We start from the raw sequence: 18161 nt of genomic DNA on the forward strand, positions 1-18161 counted from the left end.
GAACAGCATTTATTTGAAATACTTTTTTGTAGCAATGTAGAAGTCTTTACTGCCAATTTTATCAAGAAATAAAAACTTACAGATCAAAGTTTTAAACAGTAGCTACTATGTTTATTTTTATTTAATGTGTCAGATTATTGAGACCCCAAAATGTACAGTGTCGGGTTGTCTTCAGAAGTCAATGGAAAAATAGATATAGATTGATATGAGGACAGTAAAGAGTAGATAATAGATGAGGGAATAAACAAGATAAAGGCAGCATCAGTGTTAAATGGCACTCATGCCCTGTTAATGCCGGACAGCTGTGCTCAAAGTATGCCTGCCTGAGTCATCATACGACAACTGCCCGTGATCTATCTCTGGTGTGAGTGTGTTTACACTAATCTGAGTGCATGAATACGGCGTATAACAGAAATTGCTCAGTACTATGATTATGATATTCCTGATTTATGTATTTTTATAAAACTTTTTATGAAAAATGTTATAGTTTTTTTTCCCACCTATCTTTTTATGGATTTGTGTATTGCAGGATGCAGGACAGGAGTTGGAATGACACACTCCCCCTCTCTCTGCTGATGAAAGAGGCATGTCCTCCAGGGCACGTGTCCTTCGAGGGGGATGGGGGCGTGCATTCAGTGCCATCTCTTGATGGTGAGGTTTACTTGGACTCAGTACCTGAGCTAGATAGTGGGGATGGGGACTTTCCAGAACTTTCTGCTTTCCTGAGCCAGGACGAGATGAACTTCAGTCTGGACCTGGCTCGAGAGGCCATGAGTGACGCAGGTGACCCAAATGACCTAGATGAACCACCCGTTTCCACAGAGCACCTGCCCCTTTACTCAGAAACCAAAGACCACGCTCTCCAAGATTCAACATCACAGTCAGCTGACGCCACATCCGGCAAAGTCACATCCAATCAGAGCATGCCGCTCAGCAGGCCTAACCAGCCCTGCACTGCTCCTGAATCGCCCGAAAAGTTCATCTGCCAAAAAACAATCACGCCAGTATATAAGCAGGACCGGCCCCGGCTGGTCCACGGAGGCCTGGAGCTCAACGAACGAGCTGCTTCAGCTACTGAGTTCTGCAGCCGAGCTGCTACCTTCATTGAGGAGCTCTCCTCCATCTTCAAAGGCTCCACACGTGTGGAGCAGAAAGTTGATGAAGACTCCTCCTCACCCGACAGTGGCTACTTGTCTCCAAGGAGCCACCGGCTGGCCATGCAGCAGGCTCAGCCACCTTCATCATCTTCATCTGAGCCCAAGCAGGAAGGCGTGCAGCAGAGCCGAGTTGATGTTGAGTCAGATGAGCATCAGGGACGAGGTGTTAGTCTAGATGGACCCATGGCTCCTCCACACTTCACCCAGAAACTGAAGAGCCAGGAAGTAGCAGAAGGAAGTCCTATCCGCCTGGAATGCCGGGTCACTGGAAACCCCCTTCCGCTAGTCAGGTATGAAAACCATTCTTTCTGTTACTCCGGTATTGCCAGTACCTGCTAGTATTGGGTTGTGCTGTTTTCTTGAATGTACTTAACCCTTGTGCATCAATTAAAAAAAGTTACACATAGCTACACAAAGGACAAAAATGTCCATGTCAAAAAACTGTCATAAAAATGTGAAGCTTGGGAGCACAGACTTAAGTTTGGTATCATTTTAAAGAAGACCCTTGGCAGATTATTGCTGAAGTAAAAAAATAATAATAAGTAAATCCAAAAAAAAAGTTATATAGGTATAAGTTTATGAAAATTATTTATGAAAATTATTTATGAAAAATATTTTACATAAAACATATATTTTATAAATCAAGTTGAACTCTAAAACGGCAAGAAAATCAAAGCCATAAATCTAAATAAGTTGTGTTCCAAATTTGAGGTTGATATCTCAAAAAAATGAGCTTTCGATAAGAATTTGTTTGGGTGCAGTAACAGATTTTCCCCATTGGGAGCCAGCAAACCTCCTCTGGTGTACACAGTGATTGCATTTGTTATTTGCAGTTGAGTTTTTCTCTCTCAATATTACAAACACACACATGCACACACACACATATTTTTTTATAACACACATACTAACCACACTCTGACATCCATACCAACACACCCACACAAATATCGTTGCATAATTTATCGAATTGGCTCTATAATATGCCGAAGCAGAAAACAGGAATAAAGCGATATTTGTTTTATAGGCCAAACCTGGAAAAAATGGCACCATCTGATAAAAAATTGTAAAAATGTAAATTTTGAAGCCTTGCCAACAGAATTTAAGCCTCTTAACAAATATTGCATAATTTTATAGTTAAATGGCACTGGGATTAAAAATTGCAGTTTTAATGGGTTTCAATGGGGACATTTTTGTCCAAAAGGCGCTGAGAGGGAAGTATTTTTTGGACCTAGTGCAAAAAAGATTTTTCAAAGGAAATGGAAGTGTAATAGTAAAATTACAATAAAAATACACACCTGTGCCAAAATTCATCCAGTTAGCATTAACAAAAAAAAAAAAAGTTACACATAGCTACAAAGTGGACAAAAATGTCCATGTCAAAAAACTGTCATAAAAATGTTAGGCTTGGGAGCAAAGACTTAAGTTTGGTCTCATTTTAAAGAAGACCCTTGGCAGATTATTGCTGAAGTTAAACAAGTGAAAAAAGTGAAACCAAACATTTTGTATAGAGGTTTAAGTTTATGAAAATTATTTATGAACATTATTATCCTTATTTTATATAAAATATATATTTTATGAAACATGTTGAACTCTAAAACTGATATAAATTCAAAGCCATAAATCTAAATAAGTTGTGTTCCAAATTTGAGGTTGATATCTCAAAAAATGAGCTTTCGGTAAGATTTTGTTTGGGTGCAATAACAGATTTTCCCCATTGGGTGCCAGCAAACCTCCACTGGTGGACACAGTGATTGGATTTTAGATTTGCAATTGAGTTTTTCTCTCTCAAATTTTACAAGCACACAAACAGACACACACACAATTTTTTTTTATTACACGCATACAAACCACACTCAGACATCCATACCAACACACCCACACAATTATCGTTGCACAATTTATCCAATTGGCTCTATAATATGCCGAAGCAGAAAACAGGAATAAAGCGATATTTATTTTATAGGCCAAACCTGGAAAAATGGCACCATCTGGTAAAAAATAGTAAAAATTTAAAATTTGAAGCCTTGCCAACAGAATGAAAGCCTCTTGACAAAGATTGCATCATTTTAGTTAAATGGCACTGGGATTAAAAATGGCAGTTTTAATGGGTTTCAATGGGGACATTTTTGTCCAAAAGGCGCTGAGTGGGAGTATTTTGTGTACCTAGTGCAAAAAATATTTTTTTAAGAAAATGGCGGTGAAATAGTAAAATTACAATAAAAATACACACCTGTGCCAAATTTTATGCAGTTAGCATTAACACAGGCAAAGTGATAAAAAAAAAAAAAATGAAAAGGACAAAAATGTCCATAAAGATGCACAAGGGTTAATAGATTCATGAAAGCAGACATTGCGGATATTTTTTTTATGCCAGTACTGGAAAGTTAACACAAACAGATGCTATTTTTAGTGATACTGCTGCTAGCCTTGGTGCGACGCCAGACTCAGTCCTCCTGCAAGGAGGGGACTCCTTGCAGTACTGTGGAATCTTAGAACGATCCCTGCAAATGTTCCAAAGAAACACAAAGGAAGTGTGTGAGTTATAGAATTATTTTAAGGAGAATTGACTTTTAAATAGAACTTCTAGTAATTTTCGAGATTACGGATTAGGTTATTGATGTTTGTCGTGCAATGCAAATGTTGATAATATATTTGTGCTGTGTAAAACTAAAGTGGTAATGACAATACTTTTATTGTGTAGATATACTGTCCAATACACATTAAAACAATATATATAAGACCCCCTGTCCCCTAAACTTTTGTTTTGACTTCCTTTAGTGGGGTTGAAGTCTTAATCAGTGGGATCAGAGCGGACACTGAACATAATCTCATCAAAGGTTATACTCTAAATTTAAGCTCACTTGGCAACTTGCCATATATTTGTTGATGGTCTAAACACCTTAGACCAGTGTTTCCCAACCCTGCTCCTTGAGGCACACCAACAGTGCACATTTTGGATGTCTCCCTTTTCTGACCCATATATTTCTGGTCTTGGAGTCTCTACTAACAAGCTGATGAGTTGATTCAGGTGTGATCGATTAGGAAGAGTTGGAAAATGTGTAGTGTTGGTGTGCCTCCAGGAACAGGGTTGGGAAACCATTAGATCTATCAACTTTTTTTCTCAATTTGGTCATTGCAAGTTTTGAAATTCATCAGTATATACCTACCTATATGCTTTAAGTGCACACATTATTGAGATCAGTGAACAGAATCATGGGCTTGAGATCATTTAAGACAGCATGCATATGTGTGTGTACATGTTTCAGAGATACTCTTGATGATGCAACTACCCACATCGTGTGGGCAGTGTCCAATGAGACACTATGTGGAAATTAGGGGTGGCAAACAGATCACAGAATGTCTGTGTGGTCCCATTACCCACCTTAGGAATCATGTTGGTACAGCTGCTGTTTGAGTGGGGTTGTTTACTTACATTTAGCAGACGCTTTCATTCTAGTAACTGATGTTGTTCTGGAGCGCTGTGTGTTCTTGCAAAGAAGGGATGAGGTCTGTGAACTCAGTTACTTTCCACACTTTTGTTAATCTGCTACCCATACCCCTCTCATTAAAATTAAAAGTGCAACTGAACACCTGAGTGGTTTTAAAAAGCGATTTTCATTAGAGCTGATCTCCCCACTCCACTGATAACACTGAGGAAATATTCTAAGAACCATCAGTCAGATGCTTTCTTTAATGTGATGTCTATTGCCGTTGTTTTTACTGGCATGTAAGGGTGTTGGTGGGGGTCTTGTTTCCACTGTCCACATTCCATACTCAAAAACACTGAAAACTTTAAATAGAAAATGTGATGTACTGTACATTCTGTGTTTCTTTTAAAGGGAGGGTTAGTTCACCCAAAAATGAAAATGTTGTCATCATTTACTCACCCTCAAGTTGTTCCAAACCTGTATGAGTTTCTTTCTTCTGCTGAACACAAAATAAGATATTTTAAAGAATGTTGGTAACTATGCAGTTGACGGCACCCATTGACTTCCATAGTAGGAAAAGAAATACCATGGAAGTAAATGGTTATGATGACTGAGTAATTGAAAATATTGACTTTACCCATTAACTTCAATGTGAAATTTAAAGGGGTGGTATAATGCCCTTTTCACAAGATGTAAAATAAATCTCTGATGTCCCCAGAGTGTGTATGTGAAGTTTTAGCTCAAAATACCACACAGATATTTTTATATAGCATGTTAAAGTTGTCACATTTTGAGGGTGAGCAAAAACACAGTTTTTGTGTCTGTCCCTTTAAATCCAAATGAGTTAATGCTCTCGGCACAAAGGGCGGAGCTACAACAATTTGTGTCCTTTTACCTCACATAGACATGCACTGAAAATGTCAAAAACGTTTAGCCTTTTATGTTCAAACCGGAGTCAGAAAAATGGAGAGACTCAAGAAGAAGTGACGACATCTAGAAAACATTTCTGAATGGTTAGTTGATGAATTTATGTAGCTAATGTGTAGTTATCTTCTAGTCATTGATTAGCATATTCTGTTTTGATAATCTATAAATCTTGTTGTTCCTGGGACAGGGTTTATTATTTTATTTTTTTATTTTTTTTATTTTTTTATTATTGAATTTTAATGATAACAAAACAGTTTACACACAAGAGTACATATAACCATACATGTCAGGGGTAGAGAAGAAATGAAAAGAAAAAAATAAAGAAAGTAAATAAAGAAAAAATAATAATAAATAGGGACAGGGTTTATGTCAATTTTAGGGTTCATGATGTCACTAACCCGGAAGGAAGCTCGTGTAGTCCCTTCCAGCCATTTGTTGTAGTCATTAAAAAAATATTTCTTTAAAAGAAAAGATCTCCCTTTGCTTTGAACGTTGAGCATCGCAACTTTTCAGATGTTGTTTATGCTCAAACAGCAACATTACACACTAACTAAAGTTAGAAAAGTGAAATCATAATCAACCACCGCTTTAAATAACATGAGGAGAGGCACTACATCCAAATAGTAACAGAAGACTAATCAAAGTGTAGTTATAAACTTCTTAAATCATCTGAATTCAGTCAGATTTACCAAACAGAACGTACTGTTTGTGTGGCTAAACTTTTTTTCTTTTTCTTTTCTTTTTTGGGTGAGTAAATGGGTGAGTAGTAGGGTTACACTGAGGTTTATAGTGCATTTTCACCATATTTTCAGGCTGCTTACACCAGCAGTATGAATGCTGGAATCTGTTAATTTGGTCTGATTATGCATTGTTTACATGTGTGGCATGAAACAGGCCTACTGTATATTTCGCTGTCAAACAGCATAGTTCACCAGCTAGAATAGCATTAATCCAGATCTAACCAGTATAAACCAGTCTGGACCAGCAAGGAAAGTCATTTCAGCACTTACAAGTTGCTATTATAGAAATTATGAATTGAAGGGGAAAGTATCAAAATAATTTAACCCAGTATTTAAAAAAAGGGTTAGGGTTAGGGCTAACCCTATTTTCAAGCAAAAATAAATAAATAGGTTTTTAGCCTGATGATAAGATGTTTGATGTTCTGTTACCATAGTCTGAGTGCATAAACACGATCTGCACAGCAGCACACACTGTTTTCCACCCCAGCAACAGGAGGTTCAATGTAGAGCTAGAGAGGGGCAACAGTAAAATGGGATTTCAGCCCACGTAGAATTGCATAATGAAAGGGGACAGAGATACAGTTGGACTCCAGGGACGTAGTGGTTGCACACTGGAAATGCAAAGCCTCGTCCGTCTCCCTCTGCCACTGCAACCGGGCCTCATCCTGTCAATATAAATAGTCCTCTGGTCGGCATGGAGGAGCCAGGCTCTGGAATGCTATCTATGCCATGACTTGACACTTTCCACACAGCTTTACTTTCTCCACCTTTCTCCACCTTCTTAGGGAATATGTAGATGTCGGAAAGAGAGAGAGAGAGCACAGAGAAAAGCTCCACAGGGAGATGTAGCATGTGGGTCACAGGGATTTTGCCAAGTAAGGCATGTTCCTGGGTCAACATATTCTGTTAATCCTGGGACAACATTCCTGTCCGAATATTTATCCCTACCCCTAATGCTAAGTAACTATACCCATAATGTATCCCTAAAATCAGAATGATAGGTGAATAACACTGATGTATAAGCACCTAACCCTGTTTGTAAGCCAAAACTTGACATAAACTTTAAACTTGTACCTCAAATCTGATTGATTGATTGATTGATTGATTGATTGATTGATTGATTGATTGATTGATATGTTGTTCTAGGATCAACAAAGATTTAAATCAGGTTGACCGTAGCATGTGACCTGCCATTTATCCAAGATTTCGGTGTGTTTTTGGCCTCTAGGTGGGAGTGTTGCATCTCAAGTTTGAGTTAGATTGTGCAAGACCAGATATAGTTTATTTTCTCAGAAACCTTCTTCTCATAGACACCGCAGAGACCCTCGGTATAAATACTGTAATGATTACATACAGGTGTTACATAACCCAGGGTTATATTTATTGAGACATGTTTTTTCGCAGTATGCATGGTGGATGGGCTAAAGTTAGAGAGGCTAGCTTGAAGTTTCTGGAGACATGAGGGAGACAGAAATTTCTTGCAGAACAGGAAATCCCTTTGGAAAATACTAAGACTTCAGAGTAACAAATGGGAACAATTTTCCAATTTATGAAAATATATTGATCTGTTTTTGTTTTTGTTTTTTTTGTTTGCTCCAGAAACTAATTTTCCCCAAACTCAAGCACAACAAAATCTTTCTCTTAATCGGTATTTTTGTCTTGTTTTCCAGTAATAATATCTAAACATTTAAAACAGAGACGCTAAACTGGATGATATTTAATATGTTTAAAACAATAAATATGCAATTTTAATAGATTTCTTTGTTATTTTAGGGATGTTCTACTGGATATCTTTACTGGGCAACAAAATGAGAGTACTGAATTAAATCAAAAACTCCATTAGGAGTGTCAGATGCAGTTTTTTTTTACACATATTGTGTAAAAATGGAAATTGTGACTGAGTAAATAGAGTATGTCTCTAGTTTCCATCTTAAACAGTATAGACAGTGGTTTAATATAAACAGACTGGTGAATTAAGAGTTCCTGAAAGTATCTATTGCATCTAATGTCTGAATCAGACATGCATATTCTTGCCTCTGTCTTAACTTGATTTGCTCCTTGAAGGTCAAATGGCAATGAATCACGCTGAATGGGCATTCCATTTATATAAAATAAACCAATTCAATAATCGGGTCTTTACACTGAGTACACTATACTATTGTAATATATTTATGTCATGTGAATAATTACTATATTTATATCATTTCTATGTCTACTGGCTGATGTGAATATCAAATGTTGCCTTTTATGTGCACTATTCATTCATAACTTGTTGATCGGCTATGAATTTTTGTAGTTCACATCACTTCACACAGTCATGGGTGTGAAGACTTTCTCATGCTGTCTTTTGAAATCAAATCGTGTGTGTCGAAACAGCGCCGGTTTTCTTTTGCGTCTACTGAACCTGTAAATGACATCATCAGCATGTGTCAAGCTCCAGTCTGACTACATTAGAGTTGACTGACATAATTTTGAGTCAGTAAGCTAATGCATCTTTCTTTAAGTGTTGCGCATTAAACATTCATACTTACTGTGCAACATAATTGTTCCGTGTCTGTTTGACTGACTGGCTGATCCAAACACAATGCCTTTCTTCTGTGTGTCAGTGAGGATAGATAATAGGATATGCAGTGCAATGTAAACCTAATGGACAATTTCCTTCAGAAAAAGAAATTGATTTTTCCACTGTAAGGTTGATGTTTTTGTGAAATCGGTCTTACCAGGAAGTCAGTGTGACTGACTGCCTTCTCGATTTGTCTTTTAGTGATCCGTGGTGAACTCAAGATAGTGACCGGGTGACATCATCTCTAGTAGAGTGGAGTATATCTTCCCTCTTCACATTCTTTCATTTAAACCATTAGCCCCAATCATTTGCAGGTGTGGAGACTGGAGAGGCAAGGCGTTGGGTAAACATTGGGTTTGGCAGAGTGGTAAATATAGTGCCCAGGCTGATAGAGGTGCCTCTGTAGATTTATGCATCTAAGGAATGAAACCCAGAAAACTCTCAGAGTAGTGTGTGTGTGTGTGTGTGTGTGTGTGTAGGTGAGAATCTACACATGTGACATGAAGCCTTTATCTTTTCCACAGACATTTAGGTGACTCTAGTGTGCGTGTGCGTGTCCTCCTCAGAATTTCACATCTGTTCATCAGTATTGCTTTTACGGCAGTACAGTCAGTGGAGATGTAACACACTCACTTTGGTATCAATTATATTATATTCTTAATTTTCATTTCATTCTTCATTTACTCATTTATTTATTAGTGTAGTTGATCACAGTGTCCGCCTGGGAAGATTCCTCTTCTTGGGTGGACAATATAAGCCTGTATAAATATGAGACAGTTTTTCTAGATGTTCCAGAAATGCAATCGTGTGTTAGTGGTGGAAAAAAGAAATTGACACAAACACAGCCTATTCAGTAAATTATAGAAAAGTATATAATAGTAATATTCAATGTATCTTGTCTATTTTGAGGTTAACATAATAGTCACATTTCAACTTTCTAGTTTACTGGAAATATCTCAATTCAACTGCACTGTAGGCCTCTCAATATGCATTTTAAGGTCATTTAAAGGGTGTCAGTAAGGTGTAGGGATATTTTAGGATCTTTAGAGTTACAGTGGACAGTTCTGAGATGAACATACCCAAATTTCAGCCTCCTAGCTTGCTGGGAAGCTTTGAATGGAAAAATACATATTCTATACTTAATTTTGACAGGTACAATTTTGAAAAGTCCAGAGATGCAATGTTGGAACAGTTCTCTTAAATTCAGCCCCCAAATGCAAAAACATCATGACTTTTATAATCAGAGACTTCCTAAAATGCATTTAAAGGGGAAACATATAGGCCTACATCATCAGTCTCCATCAAATTGCCCAAACTATAACCACACAAATGTACAATTGAGCTTAGGTAAATTTATCCATATAAATTATTAAAATAAATACTATTTAAATTTACAATTCTAAATAGATTGCATTCAGTTTAACATAAAACTAATTACACGCTTGTACTGAATTTCTGTGTAGTTAATAATGTTTCTTTTTGAGTCTGGGTTATTGTCGTTGTGTGCATGCATGGCTTGGCTTCATGTGTCATTCCTGTTATCTAAACTGTTGTTTAACGTCATCTTTTGTAATGGATCATAAATGGTATTAGCCAAAAAGACATGCATAATTGTCAACATGACTGCATGATTTTGTTGGCAAACAAATATCACTTGCACACAGCATGTGTGCATGCTGATGCTCCACAATTGGTACACATGTTGATATTTTTAAGGAACATTTTGCAAGAATTTGTTGTGAAAAGGGTAAACAAATACAGTATATAACAAACACCATGAGTCACACACACACACACACACACACACACACACACACACACACACACACACACACACACACACACACACACACACACACACACACACACACACACACACACACACACACACACACACACACACACACACACACACACACACACACACACACACACACACACACAGCGGGAGGACAAGGTTCTCATTATAATAAAACTAATTGGAAACAAAGTGATGTGGAAGTTATGTTCACCCATGGGAGCAGCTTCGCAATGAGTGTGAGCATGTGTGTGTATTCATTACTTCTCTGGTTAATGGCTCTTTCACATTTTATCACTTGTTTCCCTTGGGCATGTTCTTTGATGAGGTTGCCAGATCTTAGCAGGAGATCCTCCCTCGTACTTCTAAAAATGCCCCTTGCAGTCGCTCTGAATAATAAGCACAGCTTTGCGTGCCAGCATCCCCCCTTCACCCCACTCTCAAGAGGAAGAGAGAAAGATCGTGAATGAATATGAAATGAAGCTAAAAACGTTTAAACAGAAATAACAATTCATCTTGTTACCGGTTTGGGGTCGGTAAGATTTTTGAAAGAAGTCTCTTATGTTCACCAAGGCTGCATTTATGTGTTAAAATAAAGTAAAAAAAGTAATATTGTGAAAACATGTATTACCATTTAAAAGAACTGTTTTCTGTTTAATATATTTTAAATGACAGCTGAGTTTTCAGCATCATTACTCCAGTCTTCAGTGTCACATGATCCTTCAGTAATCATGCTGATTTAGTGCTCAAGAAACATTTATTATTATTATCAATGTTGAAAATAGTTTTGCTTAATGTTTTTTGTTGAAACATTTTTTTCAGAATTTTTTGGATGAATGGAATGTTCAAAAGATCAGAATTTATAGAAATATTTAGTAACATTATACATTTCCTTACTATTCATTTTAATCAGTGTAATAATGCATCCTTGCTGACTTAAAGTGCCAATTTCTTTGGAAAAACAAAAACAAGTTCTGACCCTAAACTTTTGAATGGTGTGTACTGTGTTTGAAGAGCTTTTAAACTGTGTTGTAAATCCCTGAACACCTGGTATTCTCGTTGTTTACAATGTTTCTTCAAATGCTAATGGGACGGAACAGCGTAGCGATGCATTATTGGTGTGTTTGTTTGTACAAAATGTCCAGGCGCAGTTGGAAATTTCCTCAAAAGGAAGAACATCAGAACATAGGTGAAGAATCATTAATGCATGTTCTGTAACATAGAGCTAGAGGAAGCAGAAGCTATAGAGGGAGAGAGGGAAGGAACGAGCCCAGCGAATAAGGGTGAATAAGGATGGGTTTTTTTTTTGTCCGTGCCAACATTCTTGGAATGAACCACAAGAGGACTTGTCATGCAAATAGAGCATTTTCTGACTAAAGGGCAGAAAAAGAGTGAAGGGAGGAGAGTGAGGGAGAAGCATGGATATGTAGGGAAGAATCTTGCTTGGGAAAGAAGTGAGGAATTCTTGCTCGGAAACATTTTGGTTGGCAGCTAGAAGAACCACAAGTGTGTCACTGACTGTGCTACACTGATCAAACATGCAGACTTTGCTTTGGCGTTAACAGTCCAGTTTATCAAAGAATCCTGAAAAAAAGATATTTGTTTCCTCAACAATATTAAGCAGCACTGTTTTTAACATTGATAATACAAATAAATATTTCTTGAGCAGCAAATCAGCATATTAGAATGATTTCTGAAGGATCATGTCGATAGTAATGATGTTGAAAATTCAGCTTTGCTATCACAGGAATAAATTCCATTTTAAATTATATTAAAAATAGAAGGTAATAGTTACTTTAAGTTTTTTTTTAAGGTTCTGTTTTATTGTATTTTTGATCAAAGAAATGCAGCCTTGGTGAGCATAAGTGACTCCTTTATTTTAAAAATCTTATCCAAACTACTCCACATTTAGAATGTGTCATGATTCTGCCCTCTTGTCTTTCTCTACTCATGGGGCAGGATCATGACAGACCCATGTTATGTGTGCACTGCAGGCACATGGCCTTGTGTTTTGTGCTTGTGGTGTCTCGTTCTCTTGCCCCGCCCCCTTGTTATCCTCGGTCATTATTGCTTCATCTGTGTCACCTGCTGTCAATGTCTGTGTCTCCCTATTTAATCCTCTTGTGTTTGCTGTCCTGTGCTGGTTCATTGTGAGATACTACCTGTGAGTACGCTGTCTTAATAAATAGTCTTGTATAGTTTTTTGATCTGCTGTCTGTTTAAAGTCTATTCTGACAAGTGTAGTCTAGTTTAGTCATCCCTCGTTTGTCTTGCCTGTGTTTTGTGCCCTCGTGGGTTTTGCTTTCCCCTGTTTTCTGTTATTAATAAATGTTGTGTGATTGCATACCGTCTGCACTTGGGTTCATCTGCTATCCTCATAACAGAATGAACCAGCCAGGAAAGAACCCAGCAGACAGTATGTCCTCCCAGCTCCAGCGACAGTCGGAGTTCCGTGAACAATGCTGGTTGTCGGCTCCCACCGACAGGAAGAGGGTCAACCTTCCAGCCCTGTCCCAGGGTGAGCGGATCCTGAGAGAATATGCCCAACTTTGGGATCGTTTCTCCCGGGAGGAGCCGCAGGATTCTTCCTCGAGGTCTCCACCTTCTGCCTGTCTACCAGCAGAGAGCGCTGTTCCCGTGTCTGCAGCAGAGAGCGCTGTTCCCGAGTCTGCAGCAGAGAGCGCTGTTCCCGAGTCTGCAGCAGAGAGCGCTGTTCCCGAGTCTGCAGCAGAGAGCGCTGTTCCCGTGTCTGCAGCAGAGAGCGCTGTTCCCGTGTCTGCAGCAGAGAGCGCTGTTCCCGTGTCTGCAGCAGAGAGCGCTGTTCCCGAGTCTGCAGCAGAGAGCGCTGTTCCCGAGTCTGCAGCAGAGAGCGCTGTTCCCGAGTCTGCAGCAGAGAGCGCTGTTCCCGTGTCTGCAGCAGAGAGCGCTGTTCCCGTGTCTGCAGCAGAGAGCGCTGTTCCCGTGTCTGCAGCAGAGAGCGCTGTTCCCGTGTCTGCAGCAGAGAGCGCTGTTCCCGTGTCTGCAGCAGAGAGCGCTGTTCCCGAGTCTGCAGCAGAGAGCGCTGTTCCCGAGTCTGCATCAGAGAGCGCTGTTCCCGTGTCTGCAGCAGAGAGCGCTGTTCCCGTGTCTGCAGCAGAGAGCGCTGTTCCCGTGTCTGTAGCAGAGAGCGCTGTTCCCGAGTCTGCAGCAGAGAGCGCTGTTCCCTTGTCTGCAGCAGAGAGCGCTGTTCCCGTGTCTGCAGCAGAGAGCGCTTTTCCCGTGTCTGCATCAGAGAGCGCTGTTCCCGAGTCTGCATCAGAGAGCGCTGTTCCCGAGTCTGCATCAGAGAGCGCTGTTCCCGAGTCTGCATCAGAGAGCGCTGTTCCCGAGTCTGCAGCAGAGAGCGCTGTTCCCGAGTCTGCAGCAGTGAGCGCTGTTCCCGTGTCTGCAGCAGAGAGCGCTGTTCCCGTGTCTGCAGCAGAGAGCGCTGTTCCCGAGTCTGCAGCAGAGAGCGCTGTCTGCAGCAGAGAGCGCTGTTCCCGTGTCTGCAGCAGAGAGCGCTGTTCCCGAGTCTGCAGCAGAGAGCGCTGTTCCCGTGTCTGCAGCAGAGAGCGCTGTTCCCGTGTCTGCAGCAGAGAGCGCTGTTCCCGAGTCTGCAGCAGAGAGCGCTGTTCCCGTGTCTGCAGCAGAGAGCGCTGTTCCCGTGTCTGCAGCAGAGAGCGCTGTTCCCGTGTCTGCAGCAGAGAGCGCTGTTCCCGTGTCTGCAGCAGAGAGCGCTGTTCCCGTGTCTGCAGCAGAGAGCGCTCTTCCCGAGTCTGCAGCAGAGAGCGCTCTTCCCGAGTCTGCAGCAGAGAGCGCTCTTCCCGTGTCTGCAGCAGAGAGCGCTCTTCCCGTGTCTGCAGCAGAGAGCGCTCTTCCCGTGTCTGCAGCAGAGAGCGCTCTTCCCGTGTCTGCAGCAGAGAGCGCTCTTCCCGTGTCTGCAGCAGAGAGCGCTCTTCCCGTGTCTGCAGCAGAGAGCGCTCTTCCCGTGTCTGCAGCAGAGAGCGCTCTTCCCGTGTCTGCAGCAGAGAGCGCTCTTCCCGTGTCTGCAGCAGAGAGCGCTCTTCCCGTGTCTGCAGCAGAGAGCGCTCTTCCCGTGTCTGCAGCAGAGAGCGCTCTTCCCGTGTCTGCAGCAGAGAGCGCTCTTCCCGTGTCTGCAGCAGAGAGCGCTCTTCCCGTGTCTGCAGCAGAGAGCGCTCTTCCCGTGTCTGCAGCAGAGAGCGCTCTTCCCGTGTCTGCAGCAGAGAGCGCTCTTCCCGTTTCTGCAGCAGAGAGCGCTCTTCCCGTGTCTGCAGCAGAGAGCGCTCTTCCCGTGTCTGCAGCAGAGAGCGCTCTTCCCGTGTCTGCAGCAGAGAGCGCTCTTCCCGAGTCTGCAGCAGAGAGCGCTCTTCCCGAGTCTGCAGCAGAGAGCGCTCTTCCCGAGTCTGCAGCAGAGAGCGCTCTTCCCGAGTCTGCAGCAGAGAGCGCTGTTCCCGTGTCTGCAGCAGAGAGCGCTGTTCCCGAGTCTGCAGCAGAGAGCGCTGTTCCCGAGTCTGCAGCAGAGAGCGCTCTTCCCGTGTCTGCAGCAGAGAGCGCTGTTCCCGTGTCTGCAGCAGAGAGCGCTCTTCCCGTGTCTGCAGCAGAGAGCGCTGTTCCCGTGTCTGCAGCAGAGAGCGCTCTTCCCGTGTCTGCAGCAGAGAGCGCTCTTCCCGTGTCTGCAGCAGAGAGCGCTGTTCCCGTGTCTGCAGCAGAGAGCGCTGTTCCCGAGTCTGCAGCAGAGAGCGCTGTTCCCGAGTCTGCAGCAGAGAGCGCTGCTCCAACGCCAGCTGCACAGAATGCTATCCCTGAGTTGGTTGCTGTGGACTCTATTCCCGTGTCAGATTGTCGAAGCGCTACTTCCGAGTCGGATGTGAGGAGCTCTGGTTCGACTGCGGAACTCTTTGTCCCCATTCCAGCTTCGCAGCCTGCTGCAGCATCGCCTCTCTCCTCCCCACGGCCACCTCCTACACTGCCTGTCATGTTTTCTGCTGTTCCCCCAGTCACCCCCGTCGCTTCTCAGCCCCGGACTGTTTCCACCAAGACCTCTCCTCGTGTGTCCCCGCCCAAGCCTGCCCAGATTCCTCGTCCCCAGCCCTCATCCCATAAACCCAAGACCCCTAGTCCACCTTTTCACCCTGGACTACCTCCCATGAACTTGTTCCTCCACCCCCCCCTCCCCCTCCTGTGGTGTCCTGTGCTGGTTCATTGTCGTTCATTGTGAGATACTACTTGTGAGTACGCTGTCTTAGTAAATAGTCTTGTATAGTTTTTTGATCTTCTATCTGCTGTCTGTTTAAAGTCTAGTCTTTGACAAGTGTAGTCTAGTTTAGTCATCCCTCGTTTGTCTTTCCTGTGTTTTGCCCCCTCGTGGGTTTTGATTTCCCCTGTTTTCTGTTATTAATAAACGTTGTGTGATTGCATACCGTCTGCACTTGGGTTCATCTGCTATCCTCATAACAGAATGTCACTGTTTGATCTGTGGGAAAAGTTCTCTGCCAGGTTTTATACCTTCTCTTTGGTAAGTGGTAGCTTGTAATTACGATGTCATCTCATAAACATGAGTCTAAAACTGCAGTGGATGACTCAAGTATGTGTTTGTGTGATGCATTTGAAACATACGGATCTGAAATGAGTCAATGATGAGATGTCTTCTCTCAAACCGCTTTGGTACTGACCTCTGACCCTGTATCTTTGTTGTGTATGTTAATCGCTATCATGATCCCTGGGATTTGAGCGAGGAGTCTCAACACATCTCCATAATGGAAATGCTGACTTCAATTTTGGCTTAAATCCCAGCTCATTATGACTTAACATTGACTTTGTCATCACAACCCTCTGATGTGTTTGAATCATGTGATGTGCTTTTACTGTTTTAGCTGTACTTAGTGTACTTTTCCACATCTCTAGATCTTTACAAATAATGGTTGATTTTAGGGTCAGTGACAAAAAAGGAAAAATCTAGCTTAAAATACATGTGCCAAATTCTTGTAATGTAATATTTGCGTCTTTTGTTTATGTAACTTTTATACCATTTTTAAAAAGGAAAAGTCTTGAGGATCTGGAGAGGTCCTCTGTATTATATAATTTCTTGTTTTATATTATTTCTGCTGGTTTCTTTGTACATCAACCTGCTTTGTTGCCAGCCGACAGTATTCGCTCACTTGATCATACAGTTTTATATGCTTTGTGTCTTAATACTGCAAGTTTTTTAGCTGATGCAATCCCAACCATACACTTAAGCTGTCTTTTGTGTATGATGATCTTTACCCTGCCGTTTTTACCACATTCTGCACGCAACGTATAGACTGAGGTTCAGAACAGTATCTGTGTTCAGCAAAGGGCACTTAGACATTGAGAGATTAACATTACTGTATGACGTAACCCTTAACAACGGTGTTCCCATGAAGTACTGTTGTGTTTTGTTTATGCCAAGATGACAGTGCAGTGTACAGCAGCCACCTGGGACTGAGAAACAATAAAAAGAAACACTTGATTACAGAGAAATGCAAACAAAAACACTCACTGCAAGAGCTCATTTGAAACGACAGCAAACACATACACATTAGCTATAGTTACATGCACTGCAGTTATCACAATGTTGACTTAATTCTAAATAAGATAACATATATGATTAATGGTCAAGGACAACTATTGAAATAAATATTCTAAATAAATATTTGAAATTTATTTAATAAATATATTGATTTTCCTCGTACAAATTGTTGTACGTTAGTGATTTCAAATGACATGACAAATATTGTAGCTAACATTACATTACACATTTAAGGAAATATAATCAGAATACTTTGAGACCTAACTCGTTTATCACATTAATTTAAATAGGACAATCTTGTACCATATTGATATGAATACAAAAAGAAAGAAAATATATTCCTTTGTTATCAACAACATGAAGTGCATTAGATATTACATTATGTCAGCGTTTCGTGATGGAACTGCAGGGTGTTCGTGAGTTTAATGAACAGCTATTAATTAAATCATAATATAAATATTTAAAAACTTGTGTATATGACAGTTTCATTCTCACAATATTATTTTAATGATACCATTTATTGCAGTAAATGGTTATTAACTAATCATCAAGTGTACATTTTACTCTCCCTTTCTTTTCCTTTGTGCTGTGAGAACAGTTTCCTGTTGATATGAAGAGTAATTAAAGCCCTGTAAGCTGATAAACAAAGTCAGCAGCCTGTTTGCAGAACTGATAAGAGTAAAAACTGTGGTCCTGAAGCCACAATGCTGCACTACAACAGTGAGAGGAGGATGATAATGATGACTCTGATGATGTCATGAGGGCAGTCACGATAAAACAGGGACAGTTAGAGAGAAATATCCAAATGCAGCTGCAGAGAGGAACGCAATACTGCTGGTGTGAATGAGCCAAAGACGTGGGGAGAGGTCAAAGGTCACAATAACAAGACCAAAAATCTACCAAAGGTTCCATACTCACAGAGCTGCGTGAAACGGCACACACGTCAACTAACTTAACAC

At 41.0% G+C, this 18161-nt stretch overlaps 1 protein-coding gene across 5 annotated transcripts in view; it reads left to right on the forward strand.

The window, feature by feature from the left end:
• Positions 1–18161, forward strand: part of palld (palladin, cytoskeletal associated protein) — an 87265-nt gene that overhangs the window by 2196 nt on the left and 66908 nt on the right. For all 5 annotated transcript variants that reach the window (XM_056259843.1, XM_056259839.1, XM_056259842.1 and 2 more), the window contains exon 2: positions 530–1447. In XM_056259843.1, coding sequence (XP_056115818.1) covers positions 531–1447 — 917 coding nt within the window. In that variant the 5' untranslated portion in view covers position 530. The remainder of the gene's footprint in view (positions 1–529; positions 1448–18161) is intronic.

The sequence above is a fragment of the Rhinichthys klamathensis genome, unplaced genomic scaffold (assembly GCF_029890125.1).
Source record: "Rhinichthys klamathensis goyatoka isolate OS25496 unplaced genomic scaffold, OSU_Roscu_1.1 h1tg000170l_1, whole genome shotgun sequence".
In the NCBI taxonomy this organism is placed as follows: domain Eukaryota; kingdom Metazoa; phylum Chordata; class Actinopteri; order Cypriniformes; family Leuciscidae; genus Rhinichthys; species Rhinichthys klamathensis.